The 15,767-nt window shown below is 55.8% G+C and overlaps 2 protein-coding genes across 2 annotated transcripts in view; one reads left to right on the top strand and one right to left on the bottom strand.

Annotated features, from left to right (window-relative positions):
• PYROXD1 (pyridine nucleotide-disulphide oxidoreductase domain 1) overlaps window positions 1–11,227 on the bottom strand; it is a 30,304-nt gene extending 19,077 nt beyond the window's left edge. Inside the window, exons 1-4 of the mRNA XM_072144780.1 lie at window positions 11,059–11,227; window positions 715–795; window positions 517–636; window positions 175–303 (exon numbers count right to left, since the gene is read on the bottom strand). Coding sequence (XP_072000881.1) covers window positions 175–303; window positions 517–636; window positions 715–795; window positions 11,059–11,139 — 411 coding nt within the window. The 5' untranslated portion in view covers window positions 11,140–11,227. The remainder of the gene's footprint in view (window positions 1–174; window positions 304–516; window positions 637–714; window positions 796–11,058) is intronic.
• LOC140128824 (uncharacterized) lies at window positions 991–3,276 on the top strand (the record flags this gene model as incomplete). The annotated part of the gene is made up of 3 exons (XM_072150527.1): window positions 991–1,871; window positions 2,238–2,702; window positions 2,817–3,276. Coding segments are annotated over 3 exons (1,806 nt in total), but the record flags the coding sequence as incomplete, so codon positions are not given.
• Window positions 11,228–15,767: the final 4,540 nt, after the last annotated feature.

Genomic DNA, 15,767 nt, shown 5'->3' with positions numbered 1-15,767 from the left:
ACTTACCTGGGCGCTGTCTGTATTACGGTCAGGGGTGTCAGGGCTGGGGGAGGGGCACTTACCTGGGCGCTGTCTGTATTACGGTCAGGGGTGCCAGGGCTGGGGGAGGGGCACTTACCTGGGCGCTGTCTGTATTACAGTCAGGGGTGCCAGGACTGGGGGAGGGGCACTTACCTGGGCGCTGTCTGTATCTCGGATCCCCAGCACGTAGCGGCTCCCCTCCAGGATGAGGCGTGGCCGGGCCCCGGTGCACACACACAGCTGCTCATAGTGGTAGCACGTCCCGTCCTCAGTGACCAGCGTCTGCAGAACATCGCACCAGACATAGTGAGGGGTAACTCAGGGCGCGTTCACACACTCAGTTATCAGATGCAGTTTTCCAGACCAGGAGTGGATAAGTGGGAGGTAGGTGCTCACCCAGTGTCACCCACAGCTGCTTTTGGCTTTGAAAACTGCATCTGAAGAACTGAAGGTGTGACCGCACCCCGAGTGCCAGCGCTACCTACCTGCACTCACCTGCTCTGCCGCCTTTAACTCCTTCACTGCTGAATGCACCACCTTAATATTGGGATAGTGAGACTGCAGGGCGCCGCTCGTCTGCTCCTCCACATCAAACTCCTCTAGCGTGCGGGAGACCTGAGGAGCACAGCCGCAGGGTCATAACATGGACACCGGGGGGCGCTGTAACACCACATACACACAGGGGGCCATTACCTGCCTGAGGTTAGTCACTGCCTTAATGAGCGGCGCCGCCGTCAGGAGATACACGGGATCCGCGGGAAACTGCAGCGAGAGCTGAAACATCAACATCAGGAGATCAGATATCAGGAGGAGCCGACAATCAGACGACATGAGGAGGAGCCGACAATCAGACGACATGAGGAGGAGCCGACAATCAGACGACATGAGGAGGAGCCGACAATCAGACGACATGAGGAGGAGCCGACGATCAGACATCAGGAGGAGATCAGACATCAGGAGGAGATCAGACATCAGGAGGAGATCAGACATCAGGAGGAGATCAGACATCAGGAGGAGATCAGACGTCAGGAGGAGATCAGACGTCAGGAGGAGATCAGACGTCAGGAGGAGATCAGACGTCAGGAGGAGATCAGACGTCAGGAGGAGATCAGACGTCAGGAGGAGATCAGACGTCAGGAGGAGATCAGACGTCAGGAGGAGATCAGACGTCAGGAGGAGATCAGACGTCAGGAGGAGATCAGACGTCAGGAGGAGATCAGACGTCAGGAGGAGATCAGACGTCAGGAGGAGATCAGACGTCAGGAGGAGATCAGACGTCAGGAGGAGATCAGACGTCAGGAGGAGATCAGACGTCAGGAGGAGATCAGACGTCAGGAGGAGATCAGACGTCAGGAGGAGATCAGACGTCAGGAGGAGATCAGACGTCAGGAGGAGATCAGACGTCAGGAGGAGATCAGACGTCAGGAGGAGATCAGACGTCAGGAGGAGATCAGACGTCAGGAGGAGATCAGACGTCAGGAGGAGATCAGACGTCAGGAGGAGATCAGACGTCAGGAGGAGATCAGACGTCAGGAGGAGATCAGACGTCAGGAGGAGATCAGACGTCAGGAGGAGATCAGACGTCAGGAGGAGATCAGACGTCAGGAGGAGATCAGACGTCAGGAGGAGATCAGACGTCAGGAGGGGATCAGACGTCAGGAGGGGATCAGACGTCAGGAGGGGATCAGACGTCAGGAGGGGATCAGACGTCAGGAGGGGATCAGATATCAGGAGGAGATCAGACATCAGGAGGAGATCAGACATCAGGAGGAGATCAGACATCAGGAGGAGATCAGACATCAGGAGGGGATCAGATATCAGGAGGAGATCAGATATCAGGAGGAGCCGACAATCAGATGATATCAGGAGGAGCTGACAATCAGATGACATGAGGAGGAGCCGACAATCAGACATCAGGAGATTACAGTCAGACATCAGGAGGAGATCAGATATCAGGAGGGGATCAGATATCAGGAGGGGATCAGATATCAGGAGGGGATCAGATATCAGGAGGGGATCAGATATCAGGAGGGGATCAGACATCAGGAGGGGATCAGACATCAGGAGGGGATCAGACATCAGGAGGGGATCAGACATCAGGAGGGGATCAGACATCAGGAGGGGATCAGACATCAGGAGGGGATCAGACATCAGGAGGGGATCAGACATCAGGAGGGGATCAGACATCAGGAGGAGATCAGACATCAGAAGGGGATCAGACATCAGGAGGAGATCAGACATCAGGAGGAGATCAGACATCAGGAGGAGATCAGACATCAGGAGGAGATCAGACATCAGGAGGGGATCAGACATCAGGAGGAGATCAGACATCAGGAGGAGATCAGACATCAGGAGGAGATCAGACATCAGGAGGAGATCAGACATCAGGAGGAGATCAGACATCAGGAGGAGATCAGACATCAGGAGGAGATCAGACATCAGGAGGAGATCAGACATCAGGAGGAGATCAGACATCAGGAGGAGATCAGACATCAGGAGGAGATCAGACATCAGGAGGAGATCAGACATCAGGAGGAGATCAGACATCAGGAGGAGATCAGACATCAGGAGGAGATCAGACATCAGGAGGAGATCAGACATCAGGAGGAGATCAGACATCAGGAGGGGATCAGACATCAGGAGGGGATCAGACATCAGGAGGGGATCAGATATCAGGAGGAGCCGACAATCAGATGACATGAGGAGGAGCCGACAATCAGACATCAGGAGATTACAGTCAGACATCAGGAGGAGATCAGATATCAGGAGGGGATCAGATATCAGGAGGGGATCAGATATCAGGAGGGGATCAGACATCAGGAGGGGATCAGACATCAGGAGGGGATCAGACATCAGGAGGGGATCAGACATCAGGAGGGGATCAGACATCAGGAGGGGATCAGACATCAGGAGGGGATCAGACATCAGGAGGGGATCAGACATCAGGAGGAGATCAGACATCAGAAGGGGATCAGACATCAGGAGGAGATCAGACATCAGGAGGAGATCAGACATCAGGAGGAGATCAGACATCAGGAGGAGATCAGACATCAGGAGGGGATCAGACATCAGGAGGGGATCAGACATCAGGAGGGGATCAGACATCAGGAGGAGATCAAACATCAGGAGGAGATCAGACATCAGGAGGAGATCAGACATCAGGAGGGGATCAGACATCAGGAGGAGATCAGACATCAAGAGGAGATCAGACATCAGGAGGGGATCAGATATCAGGAGGAGCCGACAATCAGATGATATCAGGAGGAGCTGACAATCAGATGACATGAGGAGGAGCCGACAATCAGACATCAGGAGATTACAGTCAGACATCAGGAGGAGATCAGATATCAGGAGGAGCTGACACTCAGATGACATCAGGAGGAGCCGACAATCAGATGATATCAGGAGGAGCCGACAATCAGATGATATCAGGAGGAGCCGACAATCAGATGATATCAGGAGGAGCTCACAATCAGATGATATCAGGAGGAGCTCGCAATCAGATGATATCAGGAGGAGCTCGCAATCAGATGATATCAGGAGGAGCTCGCAATCAGATGATATCAGGAGGAGCTCGCAATCAGATGATATCAGGAGGAGCTCGCAATCAGATGATATCAGGAGGAGCTCGCAATCAGATGATATCAGGAGGAGATCACAATCAGATGATATCAGGAGGAGATCACAATCAGATGATATCAGGAGGAGATCACAATCAGATGATATCAGGAGGAGATCACAATCAGATGATATCAGGAGGAGATCACAATCAGATGATATCAGGAGGAGATCACAATCAGATGATATCAGGAGGAGATCACAATCAGATGATATCAGGAGGAGATCACAATCAGATGATATCAGGAGGAGATCACAATCAGATGATATCAGGAGGAGATCACAATCAGATGATATCAGGAGGAGATCACAATCAGATGATATCAGGAGGAGATCACAATCAGATGATATCAGGAGGAGATCACAATCAGACGACATGAGGAGGAGCCGACAATCAGACGACATGAGGAGGAGCCGACAATCAGACGACATGAGGAGGAGCCGACAATCAGACGACATGAGGAGGAGCCGACAATCAGACGACATGAGGAGGAGCCGACAATCAGACGACATGAGGAGGAGCCGACAATCAGACGACATGAGGAGGAGCCGACAATCACACGATATGAGGAGGAGCTGACAATCAGACGATATGAGGAGGAGCTGACAATCAGATGATATCAGGAGGAGCTGACAATCAGACATCAGGAGATTACAGTCAGACATCAGGAGGAGATCAGATATCAGGAGGAGATCACAATCAGACGACATCAGGAGGAGCTGACACTCAGATGACATTAGGAGGAGATCACAATCAGATGATATCAGGAGGAGATCACAATCAGATGATATCAGGAGGAGATCACAATCAGATGATATCAGGAGGAGATCACAATCAGATGATATCAGGAGGAGATCACAATCAGATGATATCAGGAGGAGATCACAATCAGATGATATCATGAGGAGATCACAATCAGATGATATCAGGAGGAGATCACAATCAGATGATATCAGGAGGAGATCACAATCAGACGACATCAGGAGGAGCTGACACTCAGATGACATTAGGAGGAGATCACAATCAGATGATATCAGGAGGAGATCACAATCAGATGATATCAGGAGGAGATCACAATCAGATGATATCAGGAGGAGATCACAATCAGATGATATCAGGAGGAGATCACAATCAGATGATATCAGGAGGAGATCACAATCAGATGATATCATGAGGAGATCACAATCAGATGATATCAGGAGGAGATCACAATCAGATGATATCAGGAGGAGACATAACAGCAGGTCTGGAGTCAGTGAGAAAGTCCCGGTCCCTCCAGTAGTGATGAGATGAGGGCAGGATTTCCTTCTCCTTATTCCTCTGATCTATAGTGGAGGAGCCTCACCACTGAGCATGTACATAAAGTGCAGCCACATTCATCTCAACTAAAAGGTGGTAACTGATGACAGATCATTGGTGCAGGAGGCCGGGTAGTGCTGCCGGGTCCTCTCCTGCTGCTCCGCTCTGTGTCCTCACTGCTGCCGGGTCCTCTCCTGCAGCTCCGCTCTGTGTCCTCACTGCTGCCGGGTCCTCTCCTGCAGCTCCGCTCTGTGTCCTCACTGCTGCCGGGTCCTCTCCTGCAGCTCCGCTCTGTGTCCTCACTGCTGCCGGGTCCTCTCCTGCAGCTCCGCTCTGTGTCCTCACTGCTGCCGGGTCCTCTCCTGCAGCTCCGCTCTGTGTCCTCACTGCTGCCGGGTCCTCTCCTGCAGCTCCGCTCTGTGTCCTCACTGCTGCCGGGTCCTCTCCTGCAGCTCCGCTCTGTGTCCTCACTGCTGCCGGGTCCTCTCCTGCAGCTCCGCTCTGTGTTCTCACTGCTGCCGGGTCCTCTCCTGCAGCTCCGCTCTGTGTCCTCACTGCTGCCGGGTCCTCTCCTGCAGCTCCGCTCTGTGTCCTCACTGCTGCCGGGTCCTCTCCTGCAGCTCCGCTCTGTGTCCTCACTGCTGCCGGGTCCTCTCCTGCAGCTCCGCTCTGTGTCCTCACTGCTGCCGGGTCCTCTCCTGCTGCTCCGCTCTGTGTCCTCACTGCTGCCGGGTCCTCTCCTGCTGCTCCTCTCTGTGTCCTCACTGCTCCCGACTCCTCTCCTGCTGCTCCGCTCTGTGTCCTCACTGCTGCCGTGTCCTCTCCTGCAGCTCCGCTGTGTCCTCACTGCTGCCGGGTCCTCTCCTGCAGCTCCGCTCTGTGTCCTCACTGCAGCCGGGTCCTCTCCTGCAGCTCCGCTCTGTGTCCTCACTGCAGCCGGGTCCTCTCCTGCGGCTCCGCTTTGTGTCCTCACTGCTGCCGGGTCCTCTCCTGCGGCTCCGCTCTGTGTCCTCACTGCTGCCGGGTCCTCTCCTGCGGCTCCGCTCTGTGTCCTCACTGCTGCCGGGTCCTCTCCTGCGGCTCCGCTCTGTGTCCTCACTGCTGCCGGGTCCTCTCCTGCGGCTCCGCTCTGTGTCCTCACTGCTGCCGGGTCCTCTCCTGCGGCTCCGCTCTGTGTCCTCACTGCTGCCGGGTCCTCTCCTGCGGCTCCGCTCTGTGTCCTCACTGCTGCCGGGTCCTCTCCTGCGGCTCCGCTCTGTGTCCTCACTGCTGCCGGGTCCTCTCCTGCAGCTCCGCTCTGTGTCCTCACTGCTGCCGGGTCCTCTCCTGCAGCTCCGCTCTGTGTCCTCACTGCTGCCGGGTCCTCTCCTGCAGCTCCGCTCTGTGTCCTCACTGCTGCCGGGTCCACTCCTGCAGCTCCGCTCTGTGTCCTCACTGCTGCCGGGTCCTCTCCTGCAGCTCCGCTCTGTGTCCTCACTGCTGCCGGGTCCTCTCCTGCAGCTCCGCTCTGTGTCCTCACTGCTGCCGGGTCCTCTCCTGCAGCTCCGCTCTGTGTCCTCACTGCTGCCGGGTCCTCTCTGCTGCCGGGTCCTCTCCTGCAGCTCCGCTCTGTGTCCTCACTGCTGCCGGGTCCTCTCCTGCAGCTCCGCTCTGTGTCCTCACTGCTGCAGGGTCCTCTCCTGCAGCTCAGCTCTGTGTCCTCACTGCTGCCGGGTCCTCTCCTGCAGCTCCGCTCTGTGTCCTCACTGCTGCCGGGTCCTCTCCTGCAGCTCCGCTCTGTGTCCTCACTGCTGCCGGGTCCTCTCCTGCAGCTCCGCTCTGTGTCCTCACTGCTGCCGGGTCCTCTCCTGCAGCTCCGCTCTGTGTCCTCACTGCTGCCGGGTCCTCTCCTGCAGCTCCGCTCTGTGTCCTCACTGCTGCCGGGTCCTCTCCTGCAGCTCCGCTCTGTGTCCTCACTGCTGCCGGGTCCTCTCCTGCAGCTCCGCTCTGTGTCCTCACTGCTGCCGGGTCCTCTCCTGCAGCTCCGCTCTGTGCGCTCACTGCTCCCGACTCCTCTCCTGCAGCTCCGCTCTGTGTCCTCACTGCTGCCGGGTTCTCTCCTGCAGCTCCGCTCTGTGTCCTCACTGCTCCCGACTCCTCTCCTGCTGCTCCGCTCTGTGTCCTCACTGCTCCTGACTCCTCTCCTGCTGCTCCGCTCTGTGTCCTCACTGCTCCCGGGTCCTCTCCTGCAGCTCCGCTCTGTGTCCTCACTGCTGCCGGGTCCTCTCCTGCTGCTCCGCTCTGTGTCCTCACTGCTGCCGGGTCCTCTCCTGCAGCTCCGCTCTGTGTCCTCACTGCTGCCGGGTCCTCTCCTGCAGCTCCGCTCTGTGTCCTCACTGCTGCCGGGTCCTCTCCTGCAGCTCCGCTCTGTGTCCTCACTGCTGCCGGGTCCTCTCCTGCAGCTCCGCTCTGTGTCCTCACTGCTGCCGGGTCCTCTCCTGCAGCTCCGCTCTGTGTCCTCACTGCTCCCGACTCCTCTCCTGCAGCTCCGCTCTGTGTCCTCACTGCTGCCGGGTTCTCTCCTGCTGCTCCGCTCTGTGTCCTCACTGCTGCCGGGTCCTCTCCTGCAGCTCCGCTCTGTGTCCTCACTGCTGCCGGGTCCTCTCCTGCAGCTCCGCTCTGTGTCCTCACTGCTGCCGGGTCCTCTCCTGCAGCTCCGCTCTGTGTCCTCACTGCTGCCGGGTCCTCTCCTGCAGCTCCGCTCTGTGTCCTCACTGCTCCCGACTCCTCTCCTGCTGCTCCGCTCTGTGTCCTCACTGCTCCTGACTCCTCTCCTGCTGCTCCGCTCTGTGTCCTCACTGCTGCCGGGTCCTCTCCTGCAGCTCCGCTCTGTGTCCTCACTGCTGCTGGGTCCTCTCCTGCTGCTCCGCTCTGTGTCCTCACTGCTGCCGGGTCCTCTCCTGCAGCTCCGCTCTGTGTCCTCACTGCTGCCGGGTCCTCTCCTGCAGCTCCGCTCTGTGTCCTCACTGCTGCCGGGTCCTCTCCTGCTGCTCCGCTCTGTGTGCTCACTGCTCCCGACTCCTCTCCTGCTGCTCCGCTCTGTGTCCTCACTGCTGCTGGGTCCTCTCCTGCTGCTCCGCTCTGTGTCCTCACTGCTGCCGGGTCCTCTCCTGCGGCTCTGCTCTGTGTCCTCACTGCTGCTGGGTTCTCTCCTGCGGCTCTGCTCTGTGTCCTCACTGCTGCCGGGTCCTCTCCTGCAGCTCCGCTCTGTGTCCTCACTGCTGCTGGGTCCTCTCCTGCTGCTCCGCTCTGTGTCCTCACTGCTGCCGGGTCCTTTCCTGCGGCTCTGCTCTGTGTCCTCACTGCTGCCGGGTCCTCTCCTGCGGCTCTGCTCTGTGTCCTCACTGCTGCCGGGTCCTCTCCTGCTGCTCCGCTCTGTGTCCTCACTGCTGCCGGGTCCTCTCCTGCAGCTCCGCTCTGTGTCCTCACTGCTGCCGGGTCCTCTCCTGCAGCTCCGCTCTGTGTCCTCACTGCTGCCGGGTCCTCTCCTGCAGCTCCGCTGTGTCCTCACTGCTGCCGGGTCCTCTCCTGCAGCTCCGCTCTGTGTCCTCACTGCTGCCGGGTTCTCTCCTGCAGCTCCGCTGTGTCCTCACTGCTGCCGGGTCCTCTCCTGCAGCTCAGCTCTGTGTGCTCACTGCTGCCGGGTCCTCTCCTGCTGCTCCGCTCTGTGTCCTCACTGCTGCCGGGTCCTCTCCTGCAGCTATGTTCTGGTTGTATGCGGTGGAATTAGGACCCAGAGCAGAAGACCCGGGAGAGGTAAAGAACTTGTCAACTATATTGTACTGCTCCTGGGTTCTCTCCTGCCCGTGGTGCAGCACAGCGCAGGACAATGAGCAGAGTGGCGCATGTAGGTGAGAAGAAGCTGCAGAAGTGGCGCATAGAGCAGAGAAGGAGCCAGGAGAGGATTTATTCTTATGTCTGCTCTGGGGTCTCCACAATTATCGTCTGCTCTGGGGTCTCCACTATTATCGTCTGCTCTGGGGTCACCACTATTATCATGTGCTCTGGGGTCTCCACTATTATCGTCTGCTCTGGGGTCACCACTATTATCGTCTGCTCTGGGGTCACCACTATTATCGTCTGCTCTGGGGTCACCACTATTATCGTCTGCTCTGGGGTCACCACTATTATCGTCTGCTCTGGGGTCTCCACTATTATCGTCTGCTCTGGGGTCACCACTATTATCGTCTGCTCTGGGGTCACCACTATTATCATCTGCTCTGGGGTCACCACTATTATCGTCTGCTCTGGGGTCACCACTATTATCATCTGCTCTGGGGTCACCACTATTATCATCTGCTCTGGGGTCACCACTATTATCATCTGCTCTGGGGTCACCACTATTATCGTCTCCTCTGGGGTCTCCACTATTATCGTCTGCTCTGGGGTCACCACTATTATCATCTGCTCTGGGGTCTCCAGTATTATCATCTGCTCTGGGGTCACCACTATTATCGTCTCCTCTGGGGTCTCCACTATTATCGTCTGCTCTGGGGTCTCCACTATTATCGTCTGCTCTGGGGTCTCCACTATTATCATGTGCTCTGGGGTCCCCACTATTATCGTCTGCTCTGGGGTCTCCACTATTATCGTCTGCTCTGGGGTCTCCACTATTATCATCTGCTCTGGGGTCTCCACTATTATCATCTGCTCTGGGGTCCCCACTATTATCATCTCCTCTGGGGTCCCCACTATTATCATCTCCTCTGGGGTCCCCACTATTATCATCTCCTCTGGGGTCCCCACTATTATCATCTCCTCTGGGGTCCCCACTATTATCATCTGCTCTGGGGTCTCCACTATTATCGTCTGCTCTGGGGTCTCCACTATTATCGTCTGCTCTGGGGTCTCCACTATTATCGTCTGCTCTGGGGTCTCCACTATTATCGTCTGCTCTGGGGTCTCCACTATTATTATCATCTGCTCTGGGGTCTCCACTATTATTATCATCTGCTCTGGGGTCTCCACTATTATTATCATCTGCTCTGGGGTCTCCACTATTATTATCATCTGCTCTGGGGTCTCCACTATTATTATCATCTGCTCTGGGGTCACCACTATTATTCTCTGCTCTGGGGTCTCCACTATTATTCTCTGCTCTGGGGTCTCCACTATTATTCTCTGCTCTGGGGTCTCCACTATTATCATCTGCTCTGGGGTCTCCAGTATTATTATCTGCTCTGGGGTCTCCAGTATTATTATCATCTGCTCTGGGGTCTCCACTATTATTATTCTCTGCTCGGGGGTCTCCACTATTATTATTCTCTGCTCTGGGGTCTCCACTATTATCATCTGCTCTGGGGTCTCCAGTATTATTCTCTCCTCTGAGCTGTAGCTGGAGCATAGTCCTCCATGTGAGTCCCCGGTCTCCTGCAGCCATCCTCTGATCTGGAGCCGTGTCCTCCATGTAAGGTCCACACTGTACCCCCCCACCATCGGCTTGTGAGGTGACACCGGTGGCTGGGTACAGCGCTCTCCTGGATGTCTCCACCATTACTGCTCAGCACTGAGGCCCCGGGCCCATACAAGACAGTGACCCCTGTGCCTGGTGGTGGGGTCATCCAGCACATAGACCCCACTGATGGAGACACTCAGGGACTCTGTAAGGTCAGAGGTCATCTCTGCTGAAGCCCCTGATACATGGTAAGGGGTCGTCCTAGTCACATGATGACACAATGAGAGCAGCATGATGAGGAGGACTTTCACTTTCCCTGTTTTGCGCCTCTTTTGCATTTCTTATATATATTTGGGCCTAAAAAGAAGCAGATAATTTGCACCTAAACCCTCGGGTCGTGACCCTGCGCCCTGCAGGTGATGGGAGGAGCTACACGAGTATTATTTATTTACTTTGTTTTTATAAATCTGAGCTTAAAAAGTCACTAAAAATAGAAAAGGAGAAGCTCAGGAAGGTAAAAGGCAGAAAGAGAGGACAGAAGGTCACAGTGAGGTCACAGTAAAGGTCAGAGGGCAATCTAGGGTCATGCTGAAGCGTCACCAACTAGACAAACATCTTGTCACTTGGTGAGAGTGACGTCATAAGTGTCTGTGTATGAGCTCATAGTCTATGCCCCGCCTCTCACTTGCTCCGCGCACGTGACTCCGGCGATGCCGCCGCCAATCACCACCGTCTTGGCCTCCACAGTCCCGGCCGCCGCCGCCATCGCTTCCGGTCTCTGCGGGTGGGCGTGGCCCAGTGACGTCACGGCGCTCCCATTGGCTCCAGCCTCTTATTTGTGAGTGAACTCCAAGGGAATGAAGTTATTCTGTCTGACGTGACGGGAGCGCGCGCCGCCTGTGGTCTCCGGAAAGATGGCGGCCGTCCCCTCATTACCCGCGTGATCCCCTGTACGTGTCACGTGCACAGCGCCCCAGGGCGGCAATACGGGAGAGATGGCGCCCACAGCGCACATACAGGAGGGACCCGGAGGATACAGGACCTATAGTGTATAGGTCATACAGGAGGGACCCGGAGGATACAGGACCTATACATACCTCCCAACTTTTGGGCAAGAGAAAGAGGGACACAAAGCCCCTCCCCCTTTTTCTAAACCACGCCCACTGTCCCACCCACAGGCATAGTATAATATCTACCTTGATGGTGCCCCCATGGTACAACACCCCTTAATTTGCCCCCATGGTACAACACCCCTTAATTTGCCCCCCCCCCCCCTTCCCGTGGACCAATATAATATCCCCTAATGCAACTCTGCAACATGTAAACCATATAAGACCCCTCTTTAATTTTATTCTGCCTTTACATTTGGTTTTGCACTTTTATTTATCTCCCCAAACTTACACATAATACTATCTGAACTCCTACACCTACCCCTTCTCACATGGTGTAGTCCCAGTTCTCTATCCTCCTCATTTTGTTCCCTTCTGTCCTCCATCCTCCTCCTGTAGCCCCCTTCCCTATATCCTTCTCCTGTTCTCTATCCTCCTCATTCTGTGGCCTCCTGTCCTCCAGCCTCCTCCTGTAGCCTCCTGTCCTCCAGCCTCCTCCTGTAGTCTCCTGGCCTCTATCCTCCTCCTGTAGCCTCCTGTCCTCCAGCCTCCTCCTGTAACTCCTGTCCTCCATCCTCCTCCTGTAACCTCCTGTCCTCCATCCTCCTCCTGTAGCTCCTGTCCTCCATCCTAATCCTGTAGCCTCCTGTCCTCTACCCTTCTCCTGTAGCCTCCTGTCCTCTACCCTTCTCCTGTAGCCTCCTGTCCTCTATCCTCCTCCTGTAGCCTCCTGTCCTCTATCCTCCTCCTGTAGCCTCCTGTCCTCCATCCTCCTCCTGTAGCCTTCTGTCCTCTATCCTCCTCCTGTAGCTCCTGTCCTCCATCCTCCTCCTGTAGCTCCTGTCCTCCATCCTAATCCTGTAGCCTCCTGTCCTCTACCCTTCTCCTGTAGCCTCCTGTCCTCTACCCTTCTCCTGTAGCCTACTGTCCTCTATCCTCCTCCTGTAGCCTTCTGTCCTCTATCCTCTTCCTGTAGCTCCTGTCCTCTATCCTCCTCCTGTAACCTCCTGTCCTCCATCCTCCTCCTGTAGCTCCTGTCCTCCATCCTAATCCTGTAGCCTCCTGTCCTCTACCCTTCTCCTGTAGCCTCCTGTCCTCTACCCTTCTCCTGTAGCCTACTGTCCTCTATCCTCCTCCTGTAGCCTCCTGTCCTCTATCCTCCTCCTGTAGCCTCCTGTCCTCCATCCTCCTCCTGTAGCCTTCTGTCCTCTATCCTCTTCCTGTAGCTCCTGTCCTCTATCCTCCTCCTGTAGCTCCTGTCCTCCATCCTCCTCCTGTAACTCCTGTCCTCCATCCTCCTCCTGTAGCTCCTGTCCTCCATCCTCCTCCTGTAGCTCCTGTCCTCTACCCTCCTCCTGTAGCCTCCTGTCCTCTATCCTCCTCCTGTCCTCTATCCTCCTCCTGTAGCCTCCTGTCCCCCAGCCTCCTCTAGCATCATCCTGTCCTCCAGCCTCCTGTCCCCCAACCTCCTCTAGCTTCATCCTGTCCTCCAGCCTCCTGTCCCCCAGCCTCCTCCAGCATCATCCTGTCCCCCAGCCTCCTCCTCCTGTACCCCAGCCTCCTCTAGCATCATCCTGTCCTCCAGCCTCCTGTCCCCCAGCCTCCTCTAGCATCATCCTGTCCTCCAGCCTCCTGTCCCCCAGCCTCCTCCAGCATCATCCTGTCCTCCAGCCTCCTGTCCCCCAGCCTCCTCTAGCATCATCCTGTCCTCCAGCCTCCTCTAGCATCATCCTGTCCCCCAGCCTCCTGTCCCCCAGCCTCCTCTAGCATCATCCTGTCCTCCAGCCTCCTGTCCCCCAGCCTCCTCTAGCATCACCCTGTCCTCCAGCCTCCTCCTCCTGTACCCCAGCCTCCTTCAGCATCATCCTGTCCTCCAGCCTCCTCCTCCTGTACCCCAGCCTCCTCTAGCATCATCCTGTCCTCCAGCCTCTTGTCCCCCAGCCTCCTCTAGCATCATCCTGTCCTCCAGCCTCCTGTCCCCCAGCCTCCTCTAGCATCATCCTGTCCTCCAGCCTCCTCCTCCTGTACCCCAGCCTCCTTCAGCATCATCCTGTCCTCCAGCCTCCTCCTCCTGTACCCCAGCCTCCTCTAGCACCATCCTGTCCTCCAGCCTCCTGTCCCCCAGCCTCCTCCAGCATCATCCTGTCCTCCATCCTCCTGTCCCCCAGCCTTCTCCTCCTGTCCCCCAGCCTCTTCCAGCATCATCGTGTCCCCCCAGCCTCCTTTCCCCCAGCCTCCTCCTCCTGTCCCCCAGCCTCTTCCAGCATCATCGTGTCCCCCCAGCCTCCTTTCCCCCAGCCTCCTCCTCCTGTCCCCCAGCCTCCTCCTCCTGTACCACAGCATCCATCATCCTGTCCTCCAGCCCCCTGTCCCCCAGCCTTCTCCTCCTGTCCCCCAGCCTCCTCCAGCATCATCGTGTCCCCCCAGCCTCCTTTCCCCCAGCCTTCTCCTCCTGTACCCCAGCCTCCTCCAGTTTCCTTCTCCTGTCCCCAAGGATACCAAAATTATAGGTTTTATAATGATTTTATACTTTTACAAAAATTAAAACCTCCTCTTCATATTGCCATCTTCTGATGCTAAGTTGTTCTTTTTAGTGGTCTTGTTTTAGAGTGCAGAACATTTTTTATATCACTTTTTAGAGCATTTTTTTAAAAGGTATTAATTAAAAATCTTTTTTTGGAAAATTTTTTTGCGTTTTTTTCTCCGGCGTTTACCGTGCAGGTCCAGTAACGATTCTTTTTTACAGATTGTTACATACCAAAATACCGTATATTCCGGCGTATAAGACGACTTTTGAAGACAGAAAAATCTTCTGTCTTGTCTGGGGTCGTCTTATACGCCGGTAATCCCGACCGCCCGCCGTGTATTCACGGGCTGAGCCCTCACCATAGCCGGTAAGTCTTTGCTGCATATTGCAGCGAAAACACCGGTTTTCACAGCGATGGCTGCCGGCAGCCTCAAAAATCTGCCGGCAGCCTCAAAAAGACATCGGGGCGCATACTCGCCCTCCGGTGGCCCCGATGTCTGCGCGGCTCATCTTCAGCCTACCGCGCCGTCTTCTTTCTTCTGCCAGGCGCCGCCATGTTTTTCCCCGGGGCAGCGCCTAGTATGACGTCAGCAGCGGCGCATCATACTAGGCGCCTGCCGGGGAAGATCAATGGCGGCGCCCAGCAGAAGAAAGAAGACGGCGCGGAAGACTGAAGATGAGCCGCGCGGACATCAGGGGAGCAGCGCTGCACATTGGGGCCACCGGAGGGTGAGTATATAAGTTTTTTTTTTAATGCTGGGCTGTGCTGTATACTACTGGGGGCTGTGCTGTATACTACTGGGGGCAGTGCTGTATACTACTGGGGGCAGTGCTGTATACTACTGGGGGCTGTGCTGTATACTACTGGGGGCTGTGCTGTATACTACTGGGGGCTGTGCTGTATACTACTGGGGGCTGTGCTGTATACTACTAGGGGCAGTGCTGTATACTACTGGGGGCTGTGCTGTATACTAATGGGGGCAGTGCTGTATACTACTGGGGGCTGTGCTGTATACTACTGGGGGCTGTGCTGTATACTACTGGGGGCTGTGCTGTATACTACTAGGGGCAGTGCTGCATACTACTGGGGGCAGTGCTGTATACTACTGGGGGCTGTGCTGTATACTAATGGGGGCAGTGCTGTATACTACTGGGGGCTGTGCTGTATACTACTGGGGGCTGTGCTGTATACTACTGGGGGCTGTGCTGTATACTACTAGGGGCAGTGCTGTATACTACTGGGGGCTGTGCTGTATACTAATGGGGGCAGTGCTGTATACTACTGGGGGCTGTGCTGTATACTACTGGGGGCTGTGCTGTATACTACTGGGGGCTGTATACTACTGGGGGCTGTGCTGTATACTACTGGGGGCAAGCTGCATACTACTGGGGGCAAGCTGCATACTACTGGGGGCTGTGCTGTATACTACTGGGGGCATTGCTGTATACTACTGGGGGCATTGCTGTATACTACTGGGGGCAGTGCTGTATACTACTGGGGGCTGTGCTGTATACTACTGGGGGCTGTGCTGTATACTACTGGGGGCTGTGCTGTATACTACTGGGGGCAGTGCTGTATACTACTGGGGGCAGTGCTGTATACTACTGGGGGCTGTGCTGTATACTACTGGGGGCAGTGCTGTATACTACTGGGGGCAGTGCTGTATACTACTGGGGGCTGTGCTGTATACTACTGGGGGCAAGCTGCATACTACTGGGGGCAGTGCTGTATACTACTGGGGGCAGTGCTGTATACTA

This window comes from Engystomops pustulosus, chromosome 4 (assembly GCF_040894005.1).
Source record: "Engystomops pustulosus chromosome 4, aEngPut4.maternal, whole genome shotgun sequence".
Lineage (NCBI taxonomy): Eukaryota > Metazoa > Chordata > Amphibia > Anura > Leptodactylidae > Engystomops > Engystomops pustulosus.
The sequence above is the reverse complement of the archived record's forward strand: the minus strand, read 5'-3'. Positions and strand labels throughout refer to the sequence as shown.